The 19877-nt window shown below is 39.9% G+C and overlaps 1 protein-coding gene across 8 annotated transcripts in view; it reads left to right on the forward strand.

Moving 5' to 3' along the window:
* Positions 1–19877, forward strand: part of CD96 (CD96 molecule) — a 96226-nt gene that overhangs the window by 17687 nt on the left and 58662 nt on the right. For 6 of the 8 annotated variants that reach the window (XM_060640075.3, XM_060640076.3, XM_060640077.3 and 3 more), the window contains 3 exons: positions 3733–3857; positions 13326–13536; positions 16581–16636. In XM_060640075.3, the coding sequence (XP_060496058.2) occupies positions 3733–3857; positions 13326–13536; positions 16581–16636 (392 nt within the window). The remainder of the gene's footprint in view (positions 1–3732; positions 3858–13325; positions 13537–16580; positions 16637–19877) is intronic. The other 2 variants (XM_060640073.3, XM_060640071.3) reach the window with 1 other exon arrangement.

Genomic DNA, 19877 nt, shown 5'->3' on the forward strand with positions numbered 1-19877 from the left:
TAATAATGTGCTTAATGTCTATTATGAGCCTATTTTCCTACTTTCGCAGTGTAATCTTTCAATATGTATTTTCTAATCATTATGCTTTAAGAGATTATACTTGAATTATAATTTTTTAGTATTTTTGTCTGCCTACTGCTTATGTCATTCAGTGTCTTCTATTATACATGCTTTTAATCTTCTTTGCTTATCTTTTTTCTTTTATTTTAAAATGTATTATTTATTAATTTACTTTAAAATTGCCCTTTATTAAATTTAAAAAAAAAATTAATGTTTATTTGAGAGACAGAGAGAGAAGAGCAGGAGCATGGGAGGGTCAGAGAGAGGAGACACAGAATCCGAAGCAGGCTCCAGGCTCTGAGCTGTTAGCACAGAGCCCAACGCAGGGGTCAAACTCACAAACCACGAGATCATGACCTGAGCCGAAGCCGGATGCTTAACTGACTGAGCCACCCAGTCGCCTCACCCTTTATTCAATTTTTAACTTTCTTTCACTGCATTAGCTTTTGGGCTAATATGTCCTTGTTTTTCTTGTGGTTTTCTCTTAACTTCTAAAATAAGTTATTTCCAGCTCTTTCCTGAATTCTCTCACCTATCTCTGCTATGCTTCCTTCTCTCCAGTTGATTCATTTACCAGTCTGGCTAAAATTTTTCACAGCTCGTATCACTTTTCTTATCTCTTTTATCTCATTTTCAATTATTAGGGTATAGTTTTTATTTATTTTGAAGTTATCTTTGTCTTATATGCTGTCATTGTTGTGGGGATGTTCTTTTGTTCCCTTTTCTCTCTTTTTTTGTAGTATCTTTACCTGTGATTCTATCCCATCCTTTTCCTATTGCTCACGCTTAAGGTAAATGCATGCTGATTTTTTCCATGGAAGGGTGGGCCAGGCTAGCTTTTCTGGGGTGTTCAGTGTCTCTAGAGCCATATCTTCTGTTATTTTCAAGGGAAATAATATTCCATTGTACTTTCTGAGATATACTTCCTCTCCTCCTATCCCTCACTTTTATCTAAATTGCCTGTTTGCTTTCTCCTATTGGACCTGTCCGGTTTAATTTGGATTCTACTCCCAGGGGATTCTTCTCAGTGGAGGGATATGTCTGAAAAGCACCCTCTGTCCCGGTGCTGACAAGCTTTTCCTTGTTTCCCTCGAAGGCATGGGTAATCTAGTGCCTGCAAGCCCCTTTCTCCATTTCTGCTGTTATTCTCAGATTAGTCCACATGTTTTTCTAGTGATTATCTGTTGCTTTTGGAGGGGAATTCCCTAGTTCTGAGGGGCATCAGAAGCCCAGTCAATTTTCCTCTGTTTCTTTCTGCTCAGTTGCTGATACCACAGTGGTTCAGTGATTTGTCCCCACCTGTGAATGGGAATATGTTGTTAATTGGTGTCCCTAGAGATACAGCCTGTATGTTTTTACGTTTGCTACTCTAGTTACCTTGTCTGTTTTTATAGGCAGCTTCAGGGATATTAAAAAAATTAGGTAGTTGCATTGCCAACTTCCCAGAATTTGGATGAACTTCACAAAAGTTTAATACTTATATATTTGGGTAAGGCACATTAAAATATAACTAACATATCAAGTGAATTTCATTAGTATTAGTGCCTAGTTCTAAATTAGATATTAGTGCCTAGTTCACTCTCTGTTTAAAATAAATTTATGTAAGTACAACAATTACAGAAAAAAAACATTTATAGTAATTTTAAGAATAAAATTAAGCAGTAGTAATGATGTGCAATCCTGGCAAACAATTTTGGTGGTGGTATACAAATAAATCCATTTGGAAGTAGTGTTATAGCTAAATTGTTTTCACCATAAAGGACAGGCTTTTTTTTTTTAATTATGGGGTTGGAATAATGTTTGGAAGCAGTAATGAAGAACAAGGACAGCAGCGATCCCATCTCCTAATCTTGAAGAAATAAGGGTACAAGAAAATAAACAACCACTATTTGAGAATGATACAAGGAAGTTGTGCCCTAATGGGAAGGCCAGGTTTCAGTTTAGAAAGGGAGGAGGAAAGAATTATCAGTAAACAGGATAGCTACTATTGCTGAGAGATTGGAATATCACTGAGTTCTAAGGGTAGACATAACATTCCAAACTGAGAAATACCCCACTTAAAAAAAAATAGGCTGTTGATAATAATGAGAGTGCTCATACCCCATGATCCATTAATTATACTTCTGGGAATTTATCTTAAGAAGCTGAATGGTCAGGGGAAAGCTATTAGTATAAGGATGATCCTTGCTATATAGATTATAATAGCTTAAAACCCCACACTGAAAGAATACATGATCCAATGTGTTGGAAATGACAAAACAAATGATGGTGTATATAAGTGACAGAATGACATAAAGTCTCTGAAAATTTTAGCTACAAATTGTTTAAGAATCATGCAAAACATTTTAAGTAAAAATACAATCATGCAAAACATTTTAAGTAACGTTTATTAGTTAAGAGGATTGCAAAGTATGAGAAAACATATACATATAAACAAGATTTGTATAGACATGGAAACAATAATATTTTCAGGATATTAGTATGATAGAGTTCTTTCCATTTATCAATTGTTTTTTGATCTTACTGTAGTTTAGTTACAAATGTGTCTACACTTTCCCAAAGAGAAGCTATGAAACTGACATTTATCTCAAATTACGTTAAAAATGAAAATCCATTAACAATGCTTCTTTAGAGTTTCCTCGTGTATTTTTCTATATCATCCGCTCTTTGGAGGAAGGTTTATAAGGTCTAAAAGGACAACTAGAGGGGCGCCTGGGTGGCTCAGTCGGTTAAGCAGCCGACTTCGGCTCAGGTCATGATCTCACGGTCCGTGGGTTCGAGCCCCGCGTCGGGCTCTGTGCTGACGGCTCAGAGCCTGGAGCCTGTTTCAGATTCTGTGTCTCCCTCTTTCTCTGACCCTCCCCTGTTCATGCTCTCTCTCTGTCTCAAACATAAATAAATGTTAAAAAAAAAAATTTAAAAAAAAAAAAAATAAAATAAAAGGACAACTAGACATGAAGGCAGTAAAAAGATCAGTGGATATCAGAGTTTGGCAGGAAGGAGGGACGAATAGGTGGAGCACAGAGGAATTTTAGGGCAGTGAAACTATTCTGTGTGACACTACTATGGTGAATACTTGTCATTAGACAGTCATCAAAACCCATAGAATGTACAACTCCAAGAGTGAATTCTAATGTAAGTAAACTATAGACTTGGGGGTGATCATGATATCTCAATGTAGTTTTATCCGTTGTCGCAAATGTACCATTGTGGTTAAGGGTGCTAATAGCTGGGAACATTGTGCACGCATGGGGGACAATGGGAACTCTCTGTACTTTTCACTCCATTTTGCCATGGACCGAAAACATCTCTTAAAAAAATTACATCTATTCGGATATTTAAAAAGACAGTTCGAGGTTAGGTTATAAAGTTTTACATTCTGACTGATCAAGAAAGTATGATCTGAAACCTAAAGCACAAACTTTGGGGCTAAAACAGAGGAACATTTCAGATTGTGAGTTGGATTCTTTAAGAGTAGTTTCCTGCAAATTTTCAGTGACTCTCAGTGGTTCTATTTAGACAATGAGGACCTTAGTGGGGTTTTGCCTTGTCATAGGTGTGCCCTGACGGTGGATAAGTCTCTATAGTAAAACTGTTCCTGTTTCTCTCATAAAAAAGCATTTCAGAAACCAATCGCATGTTCATGTCTTTGCCACCTATGTTTTGTTATAGTTACACAGGATGAACGGAGAAGCAGCCATGTAATAGAAGTACAGATAAATCAGACTCTGGAAATACCATGCTTTCAAAATATCTCCTCAGAAATTTCATCTGAGTTCACCTTTGCATGGTTGGTGGTAAGTGTTGCCCTTTTCAGTGAATAACTGCAATGATCTTTAAATATTAATGAAATAAAAATGAATAACAAGTAATAATAGGGAAGGAAGCACACAGGAGGAAAAGCAGGCATTATGTGGAAGGTGGGGGACTGGCGGGGGAGGGAAGGGAGGGCACTAAGATTCCTTCTAACTCAGCAAGCCTCCAGGTCTATGAATACAGTAATTTAAAAATTAGTTCCTAAAGGTTAGTTTCTATTTCAAGCTATATACCAAACCATGATTACAGAGAGGCAAGAGTATGATGGTACCCTGGAGAGGAGCCACATCCAGCAGAAACCCCTTCTCACAAATACTTGTTTTATAAACAACACGTACAGAGGGAGAAACCCCTTTTCCTAGAACCCTTGCTGCTGCATCCTGGGGAATACACAGCATTTCTTTAGATCGGGAAAGACAAACTCTAATGCTTATAAGATATAGGCAGAAGGGGTACCTGGGTGGCTCAGTCGGTTGAGCGTCAGCTCAGGTCATGATCTCATGGTTCATGAGTTTGAACCTCCCATCGGGCATTGTGCTGTCAGAAAGCCTGCTTGGATCCTCTGTGTGGGTGTGGGTGTGGGTGTGCATGCGCATGGGTCTCTCTGCCCCTCCCCAATCATACTCTTTCTCAAAAATAAATACACATAAAAAATAAAATAAAATAAAGATAACCATAAACACAGTTTTGAGAATCACCTAATCGGGTATTTCTTTAGATGATCCAAAATATGATTAATTTTTAGATTGTCATCAAACACAGGTTTTAAAAATTTTTGCAGAACTCCTAGATCTCCATGGATGTAATGGCTGATACAATTTATAAAATACTGTATCTGCATAAATTATAATGCATATTATAAGTTACCTACATTTTTATGGACTATCTTGGAAACTAGACCCTTCCTATGCAAAGATTTCTCTGAGGATGTGCCAAACCCAAAATAATAGACTTGCAAGGAGGCCTTAAAATGCAAACTACAGATGCAAACAGCAAACAGCTTTCACTGTCTAGATATTTTTTGAATAGTCAGGATGAAAAGAAAAAAATGTTCGGAAATAACTTTCTCAAACTCTTCTGAGAGGTACGGCATCTCTTTGTCATCCATCAGAAAACACTTTTTTCCTCCCTTTATAAGGTTTGGTTTCTAAAATGCAAGTCTTCCTACCATTACACGTATCATTAGTATAATTCAATTGTTCTTAACAAACAATCGCAGAAAAAAGTTGAAAAGTGGAAATGGTCTCAAGAGGGCAGGAACTGGCTATACTAAACGTTACAGCAATGGAAGTGTACTATCTACACCTTGCTTGCGCTATTCCTGTTTCCCACCAGTGGGCAAGAATTCCACTGTAATTATCACAATTTCACTATCAATGGGAATAATCAAGTTTAATCGCAATCAATAATAATATACTTTAACAAAGCTTGACTGTAGAGATTTATGCTGGCGAGTAAGTTGATCTATAGTGTTCTTATCTTACCTAAAGGGTGGGTCATCTGTTTTTCTAAGCAAGTGTCAACTGAGCTTCTCCAGAGCAAAAAGCTGTGCCCCTCATTTCAAAACTCCGTAGCATCTAATTAGTACTTAGAACACAGGCCCTCAATAGAGAATAAATAATTGAACGGATCTGTTTCTCTGTTTCTCTTTGTCCCTTTCCCTCATAGTCCTATTCATTGGACTCCTGTTAAACTGATGGTCACTAAATTCACACTGGCTATTCAAATGGTTAATGAGCAGCTCATTACATACCAATCACCAGATAACTGAGAAGACAACTTCTATCTAGCAGTTTCCTTCAAAGAAATGAAGGAGACTATGCAGACCTTATCTTTGCATCCTGCCAGGACCTTCAGGATAAATGAGGGACAGAGAGAGGGCACCTAAGGTCACACAGCGAGGCGATCTTAAACTTCTAGAACCTCAAGCCATGCTGTCACTTTGAAGGATGCACCGTGATGCAGACAACTTGAGGGATCTTTTTGATTTGAAGAAATCTCTCTTCAAAGGGAACATTGTATTGGCAAATGTGCTGATGAAATTCCTACTGTGCATTCCCTCTTTAAATGTCAAAATCTATTTACTCCTCTAGTTTACATCTGTGCTCCACAGTGTTGGCAGCTGTGGGGTTCAGCAAGCCTGACATGAAATCATCTAGTGTCCTCATATTAGGACAGCTTTTCAAGTCATGACTGTGACAGGTCTGCAGAGGACATAAATACCACCCCCCACCCCCAGTATTTAATCTCTTATGAAATGAGCAATAATCATCTCTTAACCTTTTGTTAAATGAGCAACAATAGTCCTAATAAGACAATTGTTTTTTAAAACATGCTATAATGTGGAATTTAGAAAAAGGTTCAAGAGTGCAGGTGGTGAAGACAAAGTAAAGAGTGTAGGAACCTACTGGACTGAACTCAGTCGCTCCAGGAAGCTACAAAATGCTCCCACTTCAGAGGCTGCACTAAGCCCTGGAAACGATTTTATAAACTACGATTATTGTAGTCGAGGTCACTGAAAAACAAAAGTCATGTCTTCTGTGTGGAATTTTATAAAATCTAATTAATTCTGTTAGGACCCTCATGACAAGGGTTATCATTGGGATTCTCAGTTATCATTTAAAAAATGATTTTCTCTGTGTACCTGACCCCATGCAATGGCTGTGTTAAATGTGTCCATGGAGTGGTTTCTTAGCATTTGGAGAAGTTACATTCCAAGGTGGTGAGTAGACTGAAGTAGAAAGGCATCAGATGCAAATAGCGTATCCAACATTGATGTAGCGTGAGTGGTCATCAAATAAACACAAAGGGTTAATCTGTCAGCGGGCACTGAGGGTTTCCGTATATGATGGGATGATGAATAAGAAGTCATAGGATGTTTATGTTTAGAGGGAATGCAGTTGGTAGATAAGGGACAAGTAGCCGTTTTTCCAGTTTATGTCCTGGGGCACAAGGGTATGGTCATCTGGGAAATCCTTCAGGCTTATTCCGGGAGCTTCTAAATAGAGTCTAATATTCTGTTTTCATTCCAAAGTATCACCCTGATTTCCTACAGTATAAATTTCAATTCAATCCTGCAAACATCTGTGAATCTGTTTTGAGTGTTAGGTCCTGCAGGGATACAAAACGACATCAAATATATTTCCTGCTATGAAATACAGCTTCAGTAAAAATGTAAAAAAATGGCAGCATAGAGGGAGAACGGTTTGATTCTGAGCAAATGGACCTGGAAAAGTTCTTAGATTATATTTGAGCTGGATAATTAAAGAACAGTTGGCCAGCAAACCCCAGACGTGTACTACACCAAGATCTGGGACCCGTGAGTACAAGTTGGTAGTGGGGGTGTAGAGAGGTGCTGAGGGAATGTTTGTTTCTAAAGTTTGTGAAGAAGGAGAGACCCATGATTTTTCTCCTAAACATCAGGAAAAAAAGGAGAGGACTCTATCAGGTTCAAATAGTTCAATATTAGTGATAAAAGCACATGACTAAAACCTAGATGCTTATGTTTCTTTACATCTCTATAAATGCATCTTTTCCATATACTCTTCTTTAGTATTTGCAATGTTTTATGTTTAAACAAAAAGCGGACTGGCATTATAAACAATGTCAGCTTTCCATGCCTGTGGGAAGCCTTGCTATTCAGAAAATGAAACTGTCACCTTCTACCTGATAGCTGCTGACCCCAATTGTCTTCACCATAATCAGAAATAAAGTGGTAGCCAACCCACAAAGAACTGACAACCAATTGCAATGACGGGAAAAATATTGTTCTGGTGCTCTACAAAAGTGGACGTGGGGAGCTTTGCAAGCAGCCTGCTTTGACAGCACTCACTGGATGGAAAATAAATGGAGGAAGTGTGAAGATAAGAAGCAGTTTGGAGATAAAGAAGTAACAATCGATAAAATTAACAGAATTTATCGAATGAGCTCTATACTATAGCTCAATGCCTGCCATGTGGTATGGTCCTCACAGACCGGTCTGACCTGGAGCTCAGGCCAGCCCAGAGATGAGGTAATATCACTAAATCAAATAGTACCAATGCCTCTTTTCTGCATTGGAAATTCTGATTATAGTACAAAAACAGGAAAGCACCCACAAATCATTTTAAGGCTTGTTATTAAGGTCATGAAGGGACACAGGAAGAGTTTTTCATGGTTCAGTACTACCCTGTCCAACCCTCATCATCCTAATTATTTTTCCCAACTCCTGTCCAAAATGTAATTATCCATTTATTTCTCTTCTGTGGGTCCTGATTTTTTTTTTTTCTCGTGAATTTGTTCTTCTCAAATAGACTATAAGCAGAAAAGGCAAGGACTGTTTGTTCTACTACTCTTATGAGGCTGAATATCGCAGTCATTAACAGCATGACTTTTGGAAGGAAATTCAAAATCCTGGCTCTTGCCATTTACTAGCTGTGTGACGTAGGAGCTAGGATTAGAGTGAGGTGAGCAAGGTCCTCTCCTTAGATGCAAATTTTAAGGGACTGCCCCCCAAAATCAGTAATTAAGGTACATATTTTAATGAAATATTTTTTAAAATCAAAACTTAGAGGGGCACCTGGGTGGCTCAGTTGGTTAAGTGTCTGACTTCGGCTCAGGTCACGATCTCATGATTTGTGGGGTTTGAGCCCCACATCGGGCTCTGTGCTGATAGCTCAGAGCCTGGAGCCTGCTTCAGATTCTGTCCCTCTTCTCTCTCTGCTCCTTCCCCACTCATGCTCTGTCTGTCTCTCTTTCAAAAATAAACATTAAAATAATTTTTAAGTAAATAAATAAAATCAAAACTTAGAGAAAATGCATGATGAATAAAATATCAAAATTTCAAATAAGCATAAGCCGTTGTTTGTCTGTTTTGAGACCCTGGTATGCTGTCCAAGGAGTAGTATTTTCCAATTTGCCTGTGGTTTCTGGGACTTCATGGCATCATGTCCCCCATGGCCACCACTTTACATGGTCATAAAACATTTTTTTGATTGTAGATTTTTTTAATTAATTTTTCCACTCAGTCAAAATATGGGAGAATATTTGAGAAGTGCCTACAGGTGCACACGTTTTTCCTTTTGTCTCAGAATTCAGTACGACTTTGGATATGTGGCCTAAACTAAGTTTTACTTCTTCATCTGTAAAAGGGGATGATTACAGTATTGACTTTATGCTGGTATTGTGAGGTTGTAAATAATACAACTAAACAGCTTAGCATAGTACCTATACTCAGTACATATTGCAAGATAATCTTTAAAGGATCTTTATAGATGACATCTATAATCTTTATAGATGACTCTCTACAATGCTTCAGTTTAGCCTTGCAGATAGTGGATGCTCATGAAGTACAGACTGATCATCAGCGAGGCTGGAAGACAGTCTGTATTACTTGAGTAGCTACTGAGGGTCAGGACAAGCATGGTATACTGTATGTATGCTAATTCAGTCTGTACTCTTCATTAAATCATATGGCTCCTCCAATGTGAGAATCCCAGTAGGTTTTAGAAATATTTATTAATATTTTAGGGGTGCCTGGGTGGCTCAGTCAGTTAAGCATCCGACTTCAGCTCAGGTCATGATCTTGTGGTTCGTGAGTTCGAGCCCCGTGTCGGGCTCTGTGCTGACAGCTCAGAGCCTGGAGCCTGCTTCGGATTCTGTGTTTCCCCCTCTCTCTGCCCCTCCCATGCTCACACTGTGTCTCTCTCTCTCAAAAATAAACATCAAAAAAAAATTTTTAAACGAAATATTTATTAATATTTTTAAAAGTTATCTAAATTAACAAAACTTTTTAAAAAGGCAGGGGGGAGGGTGCCTGGGTGGCTCAGACAGTTAAGCGTCCAACTCTTGTTTCAGCTCAGGTCATGATCTCATGGTTTTGTGGGTTCAAGCTGCCTGTGCAGAGTGCGCTTAGGATTCTGTCTCCCTCTCTGTCTGGCCCTTCCCTACTTGTCCTGCCTCTGTCTCTCTCAAAAAACAAAAAACAAACAAACAAACAAAAAACACCTTTACACATTATCCAATTTTTTTCTTTGAAAAACAAGAAAAGAAGAAAAAAAAAAAACAAACCAGGCAAGAATAAAGATTCTGTACAAGACCTCTTACCAGTATGTTTTCAGCAGACAAAGTTACCTAAGATCATTATTAGGTAAGATCAGAGGTATACTCTCTGACCCCTATCACCAAAGGTAGATCACTGTATTATGAAACAGCTTCTTCACTCAACAAATTGTCCACACCTCTGTAATCTACAATGTATATAAAGGCCTCTGGCTTCCTGGAATTTCTTTTAAATTTTTCATTCCACATACTCAGAAACGAAAAAACAAAACAAAACAAAAAGTTCTTTTTATTGTTTTGTGATTGTTTGGTTTTTATTACTACGTGTTGTCTCTGAGGTTTAACTTCCCTGGACCTGGGCATCTCTGCCTTTTGATGCCCTGACTTAAGCACCTTCTTGCTTTGTTTGACCTTTGAGCAAATTACTCAACCTTAGTTTATTCCAGATTGTCATAGAAATAAATAAGACTCAAAAGGGGCACCTGGGTCGCTCAGTCGGTTAAGCGTCCGACTTCAGCTCAGGTCATGATCTCACGGTTTGCGAGTTCGAGCCCCACATCGGGCTCTGTGCTGACAGATCAGAGCCTGGAGCCTGCTTCGGATTCTTTGTCCCCTTTCTCTTTGCCCCTCCCCTGCTTGGGCTCTATCTCTCTCTCTCTCCAAAATAAACATCAAAAAAAAAAAAAAAAAAAAAAAAGACTCGAAAGAACTTTGCACAATGTCTAAAGCATAGTGTGTGCTAAATAAGTTTAAGCTATGATTAATAAGAATATAAAACTTTAATAGTGGTCGTAGCATATTATTAGTATTAGTTTCCCCTCTTCCAGCTCCAGACATTTCATTGTCTGCCTGGGCTCCTTTTTCCCTCACCTCTTCTCTCATTTGCTGGGTGAAGGCAGCCATTCCCTGCAGATTCTTGCCTGGGCCCCCTTTATAACTCCTCTAGCAGTTAAACTACCCTGGCCCGGCCACACCCAGCAACACAATAATGGAAAAACAGCTTTTGTCTCCCTAGTTTCCAACCTCAGCTTCTGACTGCCTTTCTTCCCACTACAAAGTAACAGATGGAAATGTTCCCACTGGGGAGACATTTACTAAGTGGCCAAAAAGCATTTTGAGCTCTGAAGATCCTCACAAAAAGAGAACCTGTGAGTGAAGCAAGAGCTGTAGAAGTTAGCTCAGTGTGCAGACCTGCAGGGGGAGCCTGCTTCCTTAATTATTGGCCTCCAGATCTGCAGCCATTGAGTGAACCGCGTCCGTTTTCTTCTGTCACCACCCAATGCAGAGGGCTCCTTTTTGGGCCCTGTCTCCAGAATGTAAGCTGTCTCCTTTTAATTTTCTATATGCTTCTTCACTAGGAAGATAGTAGCACAGACTCCTAGGTCCTTTCTTATTGTGGGGTCAAAGGTATGTACATTGTTTCAGGGTAAGTCTCGAGCAGGGCATCCCTGTTTACAAACAGTACTGTCTATGTATCTGTATGTAAAGCTGATAGCAATCTTAGCCCATGTCACCTAAAGAATGGTGTCTTAAGTAAGAGTTTCTACTAAGTATATTCTGGAAATATTTATATAAACTATTTAAATAAAGTCTGCCTTCATGTTTCCGCTGTTTCTGCTCCCAGATCATAGTTGAATTCTCTAACTCTCCTAGCTTCTGTTTCTTCTACTCTGAATATGTATAGTGGTGTTGTTGTTGTTGTTGTTGTTGTTGTTTTTGACAGATTTAAACCAGAAGTTCCAAGTGACAGATCTTTGTTTTCATTATTTCGTGACTTCTCCACCAAATGCATTGCTGTTCATCTCACTTCTCTCCGTTTCCCCTGATCTCTGCACATAATGATTGATTAATCTGTTGTTTAGAGTTAGACCAGTGGTTCTCAGACCTGGATCCTTTGAGGACCTTTTTTTTTTTTTTATAATTTTTTTTTTAACATTTATTTATTTTTGAGACAGAGAGAGACAGAGCATGAACAGGGGAGGAGCAGAGAGAGAGGGAGACACAGAATCTGAAACAGGCTCCAGGCTCTGAGCTGTCAGCACAGAGCCCGACGTGGGGCTAGAACTCACGGACCGTGAGATCATGACCTGAGCCGAAGTCAGACGCTTAACTGACCAAGCCACCCAGGCGCCCCATGGGGACCTTTTAAAAAATGTTCCAGCCTGAGTTTCATCCCAGAACAACTGAGGTAGAATCTGCAGAGGAGAAACTTGGTGTGTCAGAATGTTTTCAAAGCAACTCAACTGAGAATATTCAATTATTTATAGAAGAATGAGATCATAACCCTTCCTCTATCCTTGTGCCCCTCAAGCGTCCCCTCATCACCAGCCCTCAGCACATTTACCGACACTGACCAGCACGATGATTGCCCAGCGATCTCGTCCATGGAAATTCTGGGTATGGCAAGAAGAATAGGAGCTTTCCTTTATAAATGCACGAATGGATATGGAATAGAAGAACCAAGGGCTTCAAATAAACTCTGATTTGTGGAATTTTAATTAATATTCAGAGTCTACCCTTTATGTGTCCTCTATGAAGATAGCATAGAAATAAAAAAGAGAAGGGCAAGGACCATGACTAGTCAGAGGGAAGGAGGCAAGAAAGTGCCCAGGGCACAAAATTTAAGAAGGCACTTACTCTCAGATACCCACCCTGCACTGATAGGGTCCTGAGAGTGAGTGCTAAGAGCCTCTTTATTTCATCCTGGTCCTGACCCCATGGGGAGCTAAAATGAGACCTTTTCCAAAGGAAAGGTGGAAGGGAGGACAACCATAATCATCCGGTCCAGATGAAGATTTAATTAACAAAATGGATACAGCACATCTTAGCATTAGGATTCTTGAACTTTGGGGCACCTGGGTGGTTCAGTCAGTTAATCGTCCGGCTCTTGACTTCAGCTCAGGTCATGATCTCACGGTTTATGGGTTCAAACCCCACATCAGACTCTGCACTAGCAGTGCAAAGCCTGCTTGGGATTCTCTCTCTCTCACTCTCTCTCTCTCTCTCTCTCTCTGTCTCTGTCCCTTTCCCACCTGTGTGCTTTCTCTCTCAAAATAAATAAACTTAAAAAAATAGATTCTTGAACTTGAAATAAGAATTATGATCTTTCATTAGCCCCCAGTGCTGTGCCCTCCAAATCCACTGCTGATATGCACCTTATGGAAAGTTATGAAGGGGAAGTTCTAGTCAGAGGAACATCAAGTTTCTATTCTTGTTAGGAGAGGGCGACTCTAGTCATTGAAAGTCAAATGTAATGATCTTTTCTCTAGTAACATAGCAAATATCTCTTAATTTCACTTCTTCATCCATCACCTGTATTTTTTACAAGATATAAATGAATTAATGCATGTGAACATCTAGTCTGGAGCTGACACGATTGAGTGCTGAGTAACCAGGAATATTTCTTTCAGCAGGAAGATAACGGAACGCAGGAAGCATGTATCACCCAAGGTCACTCCATCAGCAATTCCACACTATTTAAAGACAGAGTCAAGCTAGGTACAGACTATAAACTCTACCTCTCTCCAATCCAAATCCACGATGATGGCCGGAAGTTCTCCTGCCACGTTATGGTCAGACCTGGTAAAACCTTGAGGAGCTCCACCACAGTCAAGGTTTTTGGTAAGAGCTTCCGTTCTCTGGACTCCCTGCCGTCCTCCTGTCCATTTTTCCTGCCTTGTTCTCTCCTACAGAGAAAGTGCCCCGGTCTCTGGAGAGCAGCCCCGCAGGGTAGCTATTCTAGAGCTCTGTTGCCCTTGATACTGGCATTCACGTTAGGGGTGAGGATAAGGGTAGGGAGTTAAAGAATGAGGATTGAGTTAATAGAATAAAATCACACTGAAAGCCATAGAGTGGCCAGTCTCCTGGTGACTACTCCTTATTTACAACTTTAATGTTTCCTGAGAATACTGGGAATCTCTTTAATTATAGCTGCCAAAATCTAATTACTGAGTTGTCTAATTGTCTTGGTTGCTTGCTGGAGTGAGGCAGAATAGGGACAGTGTGAGAAAAGGAAAACGATAAACACAGCTCCAGAGAAACTGCAGGAGTCCCCCCACCCCCAGCAGGGCCAGCTCCTCAGTGAAGGAGCCTGCAGGATGGCCCTCTGTCCCTGCATCCACTGAAGTGTGGAGCGGAAATATCCACGATGGCCCACTCAAGTTTCACAGGCTCTGCGGGGAGCAAATTTGCGGAAAATGTGAAAATTCTATTTTGCTCAGTGAGGCCAGGCGATATTAGTAAATATAAAATCCAAACCCTTGGCTTTGGATTGTTTTCATCTTTGTCCCCAAGAACTGTGTTTTTTACCAAGTCATTTTTAAGTGAAGGCAAAGAGAAAAGCAGTGATGTGGATGAGCCATTAATTGTTTTTGCAAATGAGGGAACTGGAGAGAAAATAACCTCACAAAACCTGAGCACACGAGCTACTAGATTTTCCCTCAGTTCTCTGAATGACCAGACAAATGAATAATCTTTGTTTTCACTTAGAATCTTATGGCATTATTAATAGAGATCAGAGAATTCAGTATTTTGAGGGAAATACAAAGACTGTAGTTCATAAAGATGGAGGCAGCTACAGCCAAGATTTATGTAGTTGGAAGTCTCTTGTAGATATTCTTATGTCTCTCTCTCTCTCTGGCTCCCTTTCCTTCCCTCCCCCTCTTTCCATCTCTCCTTGTGGATGGTCTAAGAGATAATTGATCACCCTTAATGATCATGTTGCTTATGGAGCCTGAACAGTGCTCTGTGAAGAGGTGGGAAAGACTGTTCATTTCTTTCATCGATATCGCTGTCGGCTCACTTACTGGGGCGTGACTGTCTTCGAACAAACACAAAACTGACTCATCTGGCCTGACTTTAGGCAAATCAATGAAGGCAGCTATCCAGGATGTGAAAACACGTGTCGATTCTAAGCTGGGCAAACCATGTCCGGTTTGACCAAGGGTTATTGCACCCCAACTTGATCTAACTGCCTTGTCAACACTTAAACCACACCCTCTATCTCTCTGTGGCAGAGACTTCCGTCTTAGTCTTGAATGCTTTTTGATCTTTCACATCTTACTCTTATCACCCTGTCTGTGTCTACACCTCTCTGTCTCTACGTCTCTGTTTCTTCTTTGATGTCCTCTCAGTGGATGCTTAAAAATAGGAGATTCTGCCTGCCTGTTCATTCGATTTTCCCTGCTTCCTTTCTTTCCCCTTTAGCAAATGGGCCAGCCAGGCTGTGCTTGGCCTGTCTCATCCAGTCTTTAGACTCTTTGTGTGTGCCACGAAGTATATATCCTAGTGGCCCTGGCATGGAAGTATAATACATGTCTTATTCCGAAACCACTCAGCAGTCCTCGGTGATTCCTCAAATAGGACAAACCAAAAATAAAAACTTGAAACTTCAAAATAAATACCCAAGTGTAGCACAGACCCACTGCAGCGTGGTTGCCCTAAATCCACTTTATTTCTTCGTCCTGAATAACACCTCCATCTGTAACAGTGCAGGGGCCAGAAGCTTCCCTGGCTCCTTTGCTACTTCTTGCTCTCCTCTCACTGATCTTCTTGACTTTACTTTCCTTAGCAGGGCATCACCTGCTATCCCAAGTTCGCTCCTGCCCCCTTCTAAGCCCTTAAACCTGATTGTCCTGAGCCTCAAAAGGAATGTCTCTGTAGCACCCCTGCAACTTTCAGTAACTGTTCTTTCTTTCAGGTCCTTCATTCCAATGGTATCTGTTGCTAATATGAGGTCAGAATGGCCAGAATACCCCTCCTCGCATTAGTGATTTTGGGTCTATCTTGGTTTGGGTTCCCCAAAAGAAAATACTGAGACAAGGATTTGAGTTAAATTAATTTATTTGAGGAGTATTTATTGAAGGAATTTATTGGGGGAAGCATCAGAAGAGGAGTCAGAAAGCCAAGGAAGGGAAGGAAGATAATGAAATATACGTGAACATGCCAGTTACCAGTGTGGGCTCAGAGCTCATTCCCACCAGGGAACTCTGGGGGAATACACATCAGAGTTCTCCCAGATAAAGGTAAGGAAGTTGGGGTATTCTCCAGCAACTCCCTATCTGTTCTAGCCATTAGCTCACTAGACGTCCAGTTTGCCCTGCTTGTGGACTGAGTGAGCTCCCATAGGCCCAATAAATCCCTAAGAGAGGGTCACAGGTATGCCCAACAAAAGGCCTTCAGCAAGTAGAGGCAAATGCGTCTAGATGTAACAGACACTGACAGCCTGCGACAGGCTTACTATTTCTCCAGTGGTTCACAGACAGCCTTGTCTGCTGCACTCAAGCACTGACTTGAAGCCACTTTGGTTCAACGTAATGTACTCAATGTCTACTTTGTGCTGGTCACTGGCAAGTTCTAGAGATGGAGGGATGAATGAAAATAGGCTTCAGGGCACTTACAGTCTAACAGGATGTCAAAATCACTGAAATATCCTCCGATGTATTCTAAAATCTGTATTTTCCATGGAAATGTCAATTTCTTAAGGACAGTGAAGTTGATTTGTCCACCTTTGTTTCGTAGGCCTTTAGCATACAGCTGGGCACATAGTGGATGTTTAATTAATATTTGATGAATGATGAATACACACACACACACACACGCACACACACTAGTGGCCAGGTAAGATGGTATTCAGTGACACTAATTGTGTTTTATTTGCCTTTAAGCTAAGCCAGAAATCCCCATGATTATGGAAAATAACTCTACGGATGTCTTGGGAGAGGTGAGTCACATTAAAGCCTTTGAAAATCTATAGTGTAATATGCCAAGGTGTGTTTGGTTACATCATTGTCAGAATATCTTCTCAAAGGACCTTATTCCTTGGCCCTCAGCCAATTAATTGCTAGTGAGGAAGAAGAGAAGCTGAGTTGATTCTAGAGCCAAGTGGAAATCCTTACTTTCTGACTTAGGGCTCTCAGAACATACGATCTGTAATCCTTAGTCCTTAAATTTTCTGGAAGAATCATCTCAATAGTTTAAACTTCTCTTTAATGAAAATTGGAGAAGCTAGGGAAGGAAAAATAGGACAGAAAGCAGTGTGAATCTTAGTGTTAGAATGAGGCTTTTGTTCAGCTGGCATTTAATTCATTCTAATCCACTTGCTGTACCGGCCCTTCTTATAGTCTTTGGTTTGAAGTAACAAGAGGAGAGGTGCCCTTCTATACTCCTTCAGAACCCTGCCTATTTCTTAGGCAGTAGGAGAAAGGGCAGGTGAAAAAGGAAAGTAGAGTAGGGCTGTTTGCCTTCAGTTTCTTGTAAGTGATTCCCAGCCTTGAGTCACTGGGATCTGGGCTCACTTGCCAGCTCTTCTTGTTGGCTGTGACCTTGGGCAAATTACTTCACATCTTTTTCTATCTTTTTCTATCTGTATGAAGAGGATAAGAAGAACATCTGCATATTGTTGTTGTTCTTAAGAATTAAATGAAATACTGTATGAAAAGTTCTTAGTATGCTCTATGGCATATATTAAGTGCTCAGTAAACATTATTACTGTTGTTTTATTGTTATTACTACTATGTGTGTTAATCAGTTGTCTCGGGGCATTTTGACTTAATTCAAGCTTTTCGAAATCCCAAATAAAATAAATATTCTTGTGAACTCTCAAACATTTTCTGCTACATGAGATGAGAGAAAATTATACTCATATTCTAATTTCTTCTAATCCTGAGAACACTACATAACTTAGGATTTCTGATCCTGCTGAATATAAGTCATTTAATTTGACAGCTATATACAAATCATAGCTCAAACTCTATGGGATGGTTTTAGATGGGCATATATTTGTGTCTTTTGTTGATTTTGTGTATTAGTCTCTTAGATAATTGCTGTTATAGTCCCGAGTATATGAAAAAAAATTTAAATTTTTTTGTTCTTCCACAATTAACTCCAATTTTATTAGTGGACATCATTTCAATAGTTTGAATAAAACTAACAGTCTAACGGCACGTTTGGTAGGTATTTTTGTTTCTTATATGGTTCTTCTTATATGGTTCTTTATGCCAATGTTTACAAGTAATAAGGACTCAATCAAGATACAGAACCGTAAGATTGGATCCAGTTTAAAAAAAAGGACTTTCTCTTACATATTATCACATTTCTTCTTCTGTACCCATGCTTACCTAGGTGCTGACTAGGACAGTCAGAGAACCTTCCTTCCTGGGGAATTAGTAAATAATCTCTCACCAACTCTATTTAACCAGCGACAGGACACGGCTTGTCTGTGGATCTTTTAACATTTTGCCAAACGTTAGTAATTTCTTACTCTAATATTCTTAGAGTTCCCATTGTATTTTTAATAGCTTCTTAACTCTTCAAAGTCCTTCCACATGCTTTTATTGAGTGATGCTCTGAAATAGGTGGGGCATCCATAATTTTACAGATGAGAAATGGTGGCCTGAAGAGTCTACACAACTGGCTGAGTCACTAATAAAGGGCAGAGCTGGGATGAGAATTTAGTATGCCCATAACCAGGTAGGATGATATAATGAAAGGAGACCATGATTCAGGGGCAGACAGAACTAATATCAAATCCTAATTCGACCATTTCTTGGCTACATATCTTCATCCAATAGTTAACTTCCATGAGTCTCAACTAAGTCATCTAAAACTGGGACCAGGATTAATATTTCATGGGACTCTTAGGGGAATTAAATTTACGCATAGTAATGGAGTATATTGAACATAATAGATGTCTCAGGAATATTTCTTTCCTTCCCATTATTTATCATTCACCTGCTCCCTTTCATCCACTGTTTCATCTGAAGATATATTCATAAATCTCCTATGTGATTGATTTTGGGAGACAGTATGTGATAATGAAAAAACAGAACATAGATTGTGGAATCTGATAGACCTGGGTCTGAATTCTCCTCTATCACTTATTAACTCTGACCCCTGGGACCTCAGTTCCTTAGCTTCCTCATCAGTGAACACGGACAATGATCTCAACCTCCCAAGAGTGATATAAAGATCAAATGAGAGAACACATGTAAAGTATCTGCCATCTGGCAACCATAAGTATTGGGTATGGTAACTTCCAGCCTGACCCTTCATTTCTTAGAGATTAGCCAATTCAACCTGCACTTACTGCATGCGTACTATGTACTACATATTCACTCCACCAGCAGCCCTTGGAGTTAAAGTAATAGGGATTTGGTCAGTTATGAGTTATGTTTTCCAGCATTACTAAAGCAATGAAGTTTATGGTTAATTTGGTTTTCCTGAAAAATCAAAAAGCTCCCAAATTATTCTAACCATGACACTTCTCAGGTTTAGACATGCCAGCAATATCCAAAGAGAGTGTTACTCCTGTGGATGTCATGTTCTTGTGCATTCTGGGGGCAAGGCTTCACCAGGGCTCCAGCATGGCATGCAGGCTCGCCTCCTCAGCTGAGATGGAAAAGGAGTCTTTAGCTGAAACCTCAGGGCCCCTTCTTGTAGCAGACACAGTATTCGAATAAAAGATGCTGGCCCAAAGAGCCCTCAGCCCACAGACCGTGGCCCTGAATGGCCTACTCTGATGATGTAGCAAAAGAAGGCACAAGACAGATACATGAAAACCCCAGAGTTTATTCAACAGTTCGGTCTTTCCATGAACCACATACGTCTCTCTTTTATACCCGGGCTTTCTGCTTTAACCCCTTCATCTCCATGGGTCTTGTCCTCATCACTCTCTACCTTTATTATGTTTGACAAAAGTTAAGTGAAAAAATATATAAAGAGAACTACCTAACATGAAAGATAGGAAACAAAAGTAGCTGGGGTTAAAATGCCTGGAAAGGAAGAGAAGTGAAAATCATAAGAGCCATGTAAAACAGACACCATAATCTAAAAACACACATTACCATTCAGCAGGATGGTTCTGGTGTCTGTTTGCAGATTTTGATTGTTGCTCTTTATTTAATTGTGGTTTTGCAAAGCCTGAATCTGTGGATTCTTTGACCTTCTTAAGCTTCATTTCAAAT

Source organism: Panthera onca, chromosome C2 (assembly GCF_046562875.1).
Source record: "Panthera onca isolate mPanOnc1 chromosome C2, mPanOnc1 haplotype 2, whole genome shotgun sequence".
NCBI lineage: Eukaryota > Metazoa > Chordata > Mammalia > Carnivora > Felidae > Panthera > Panthera onca.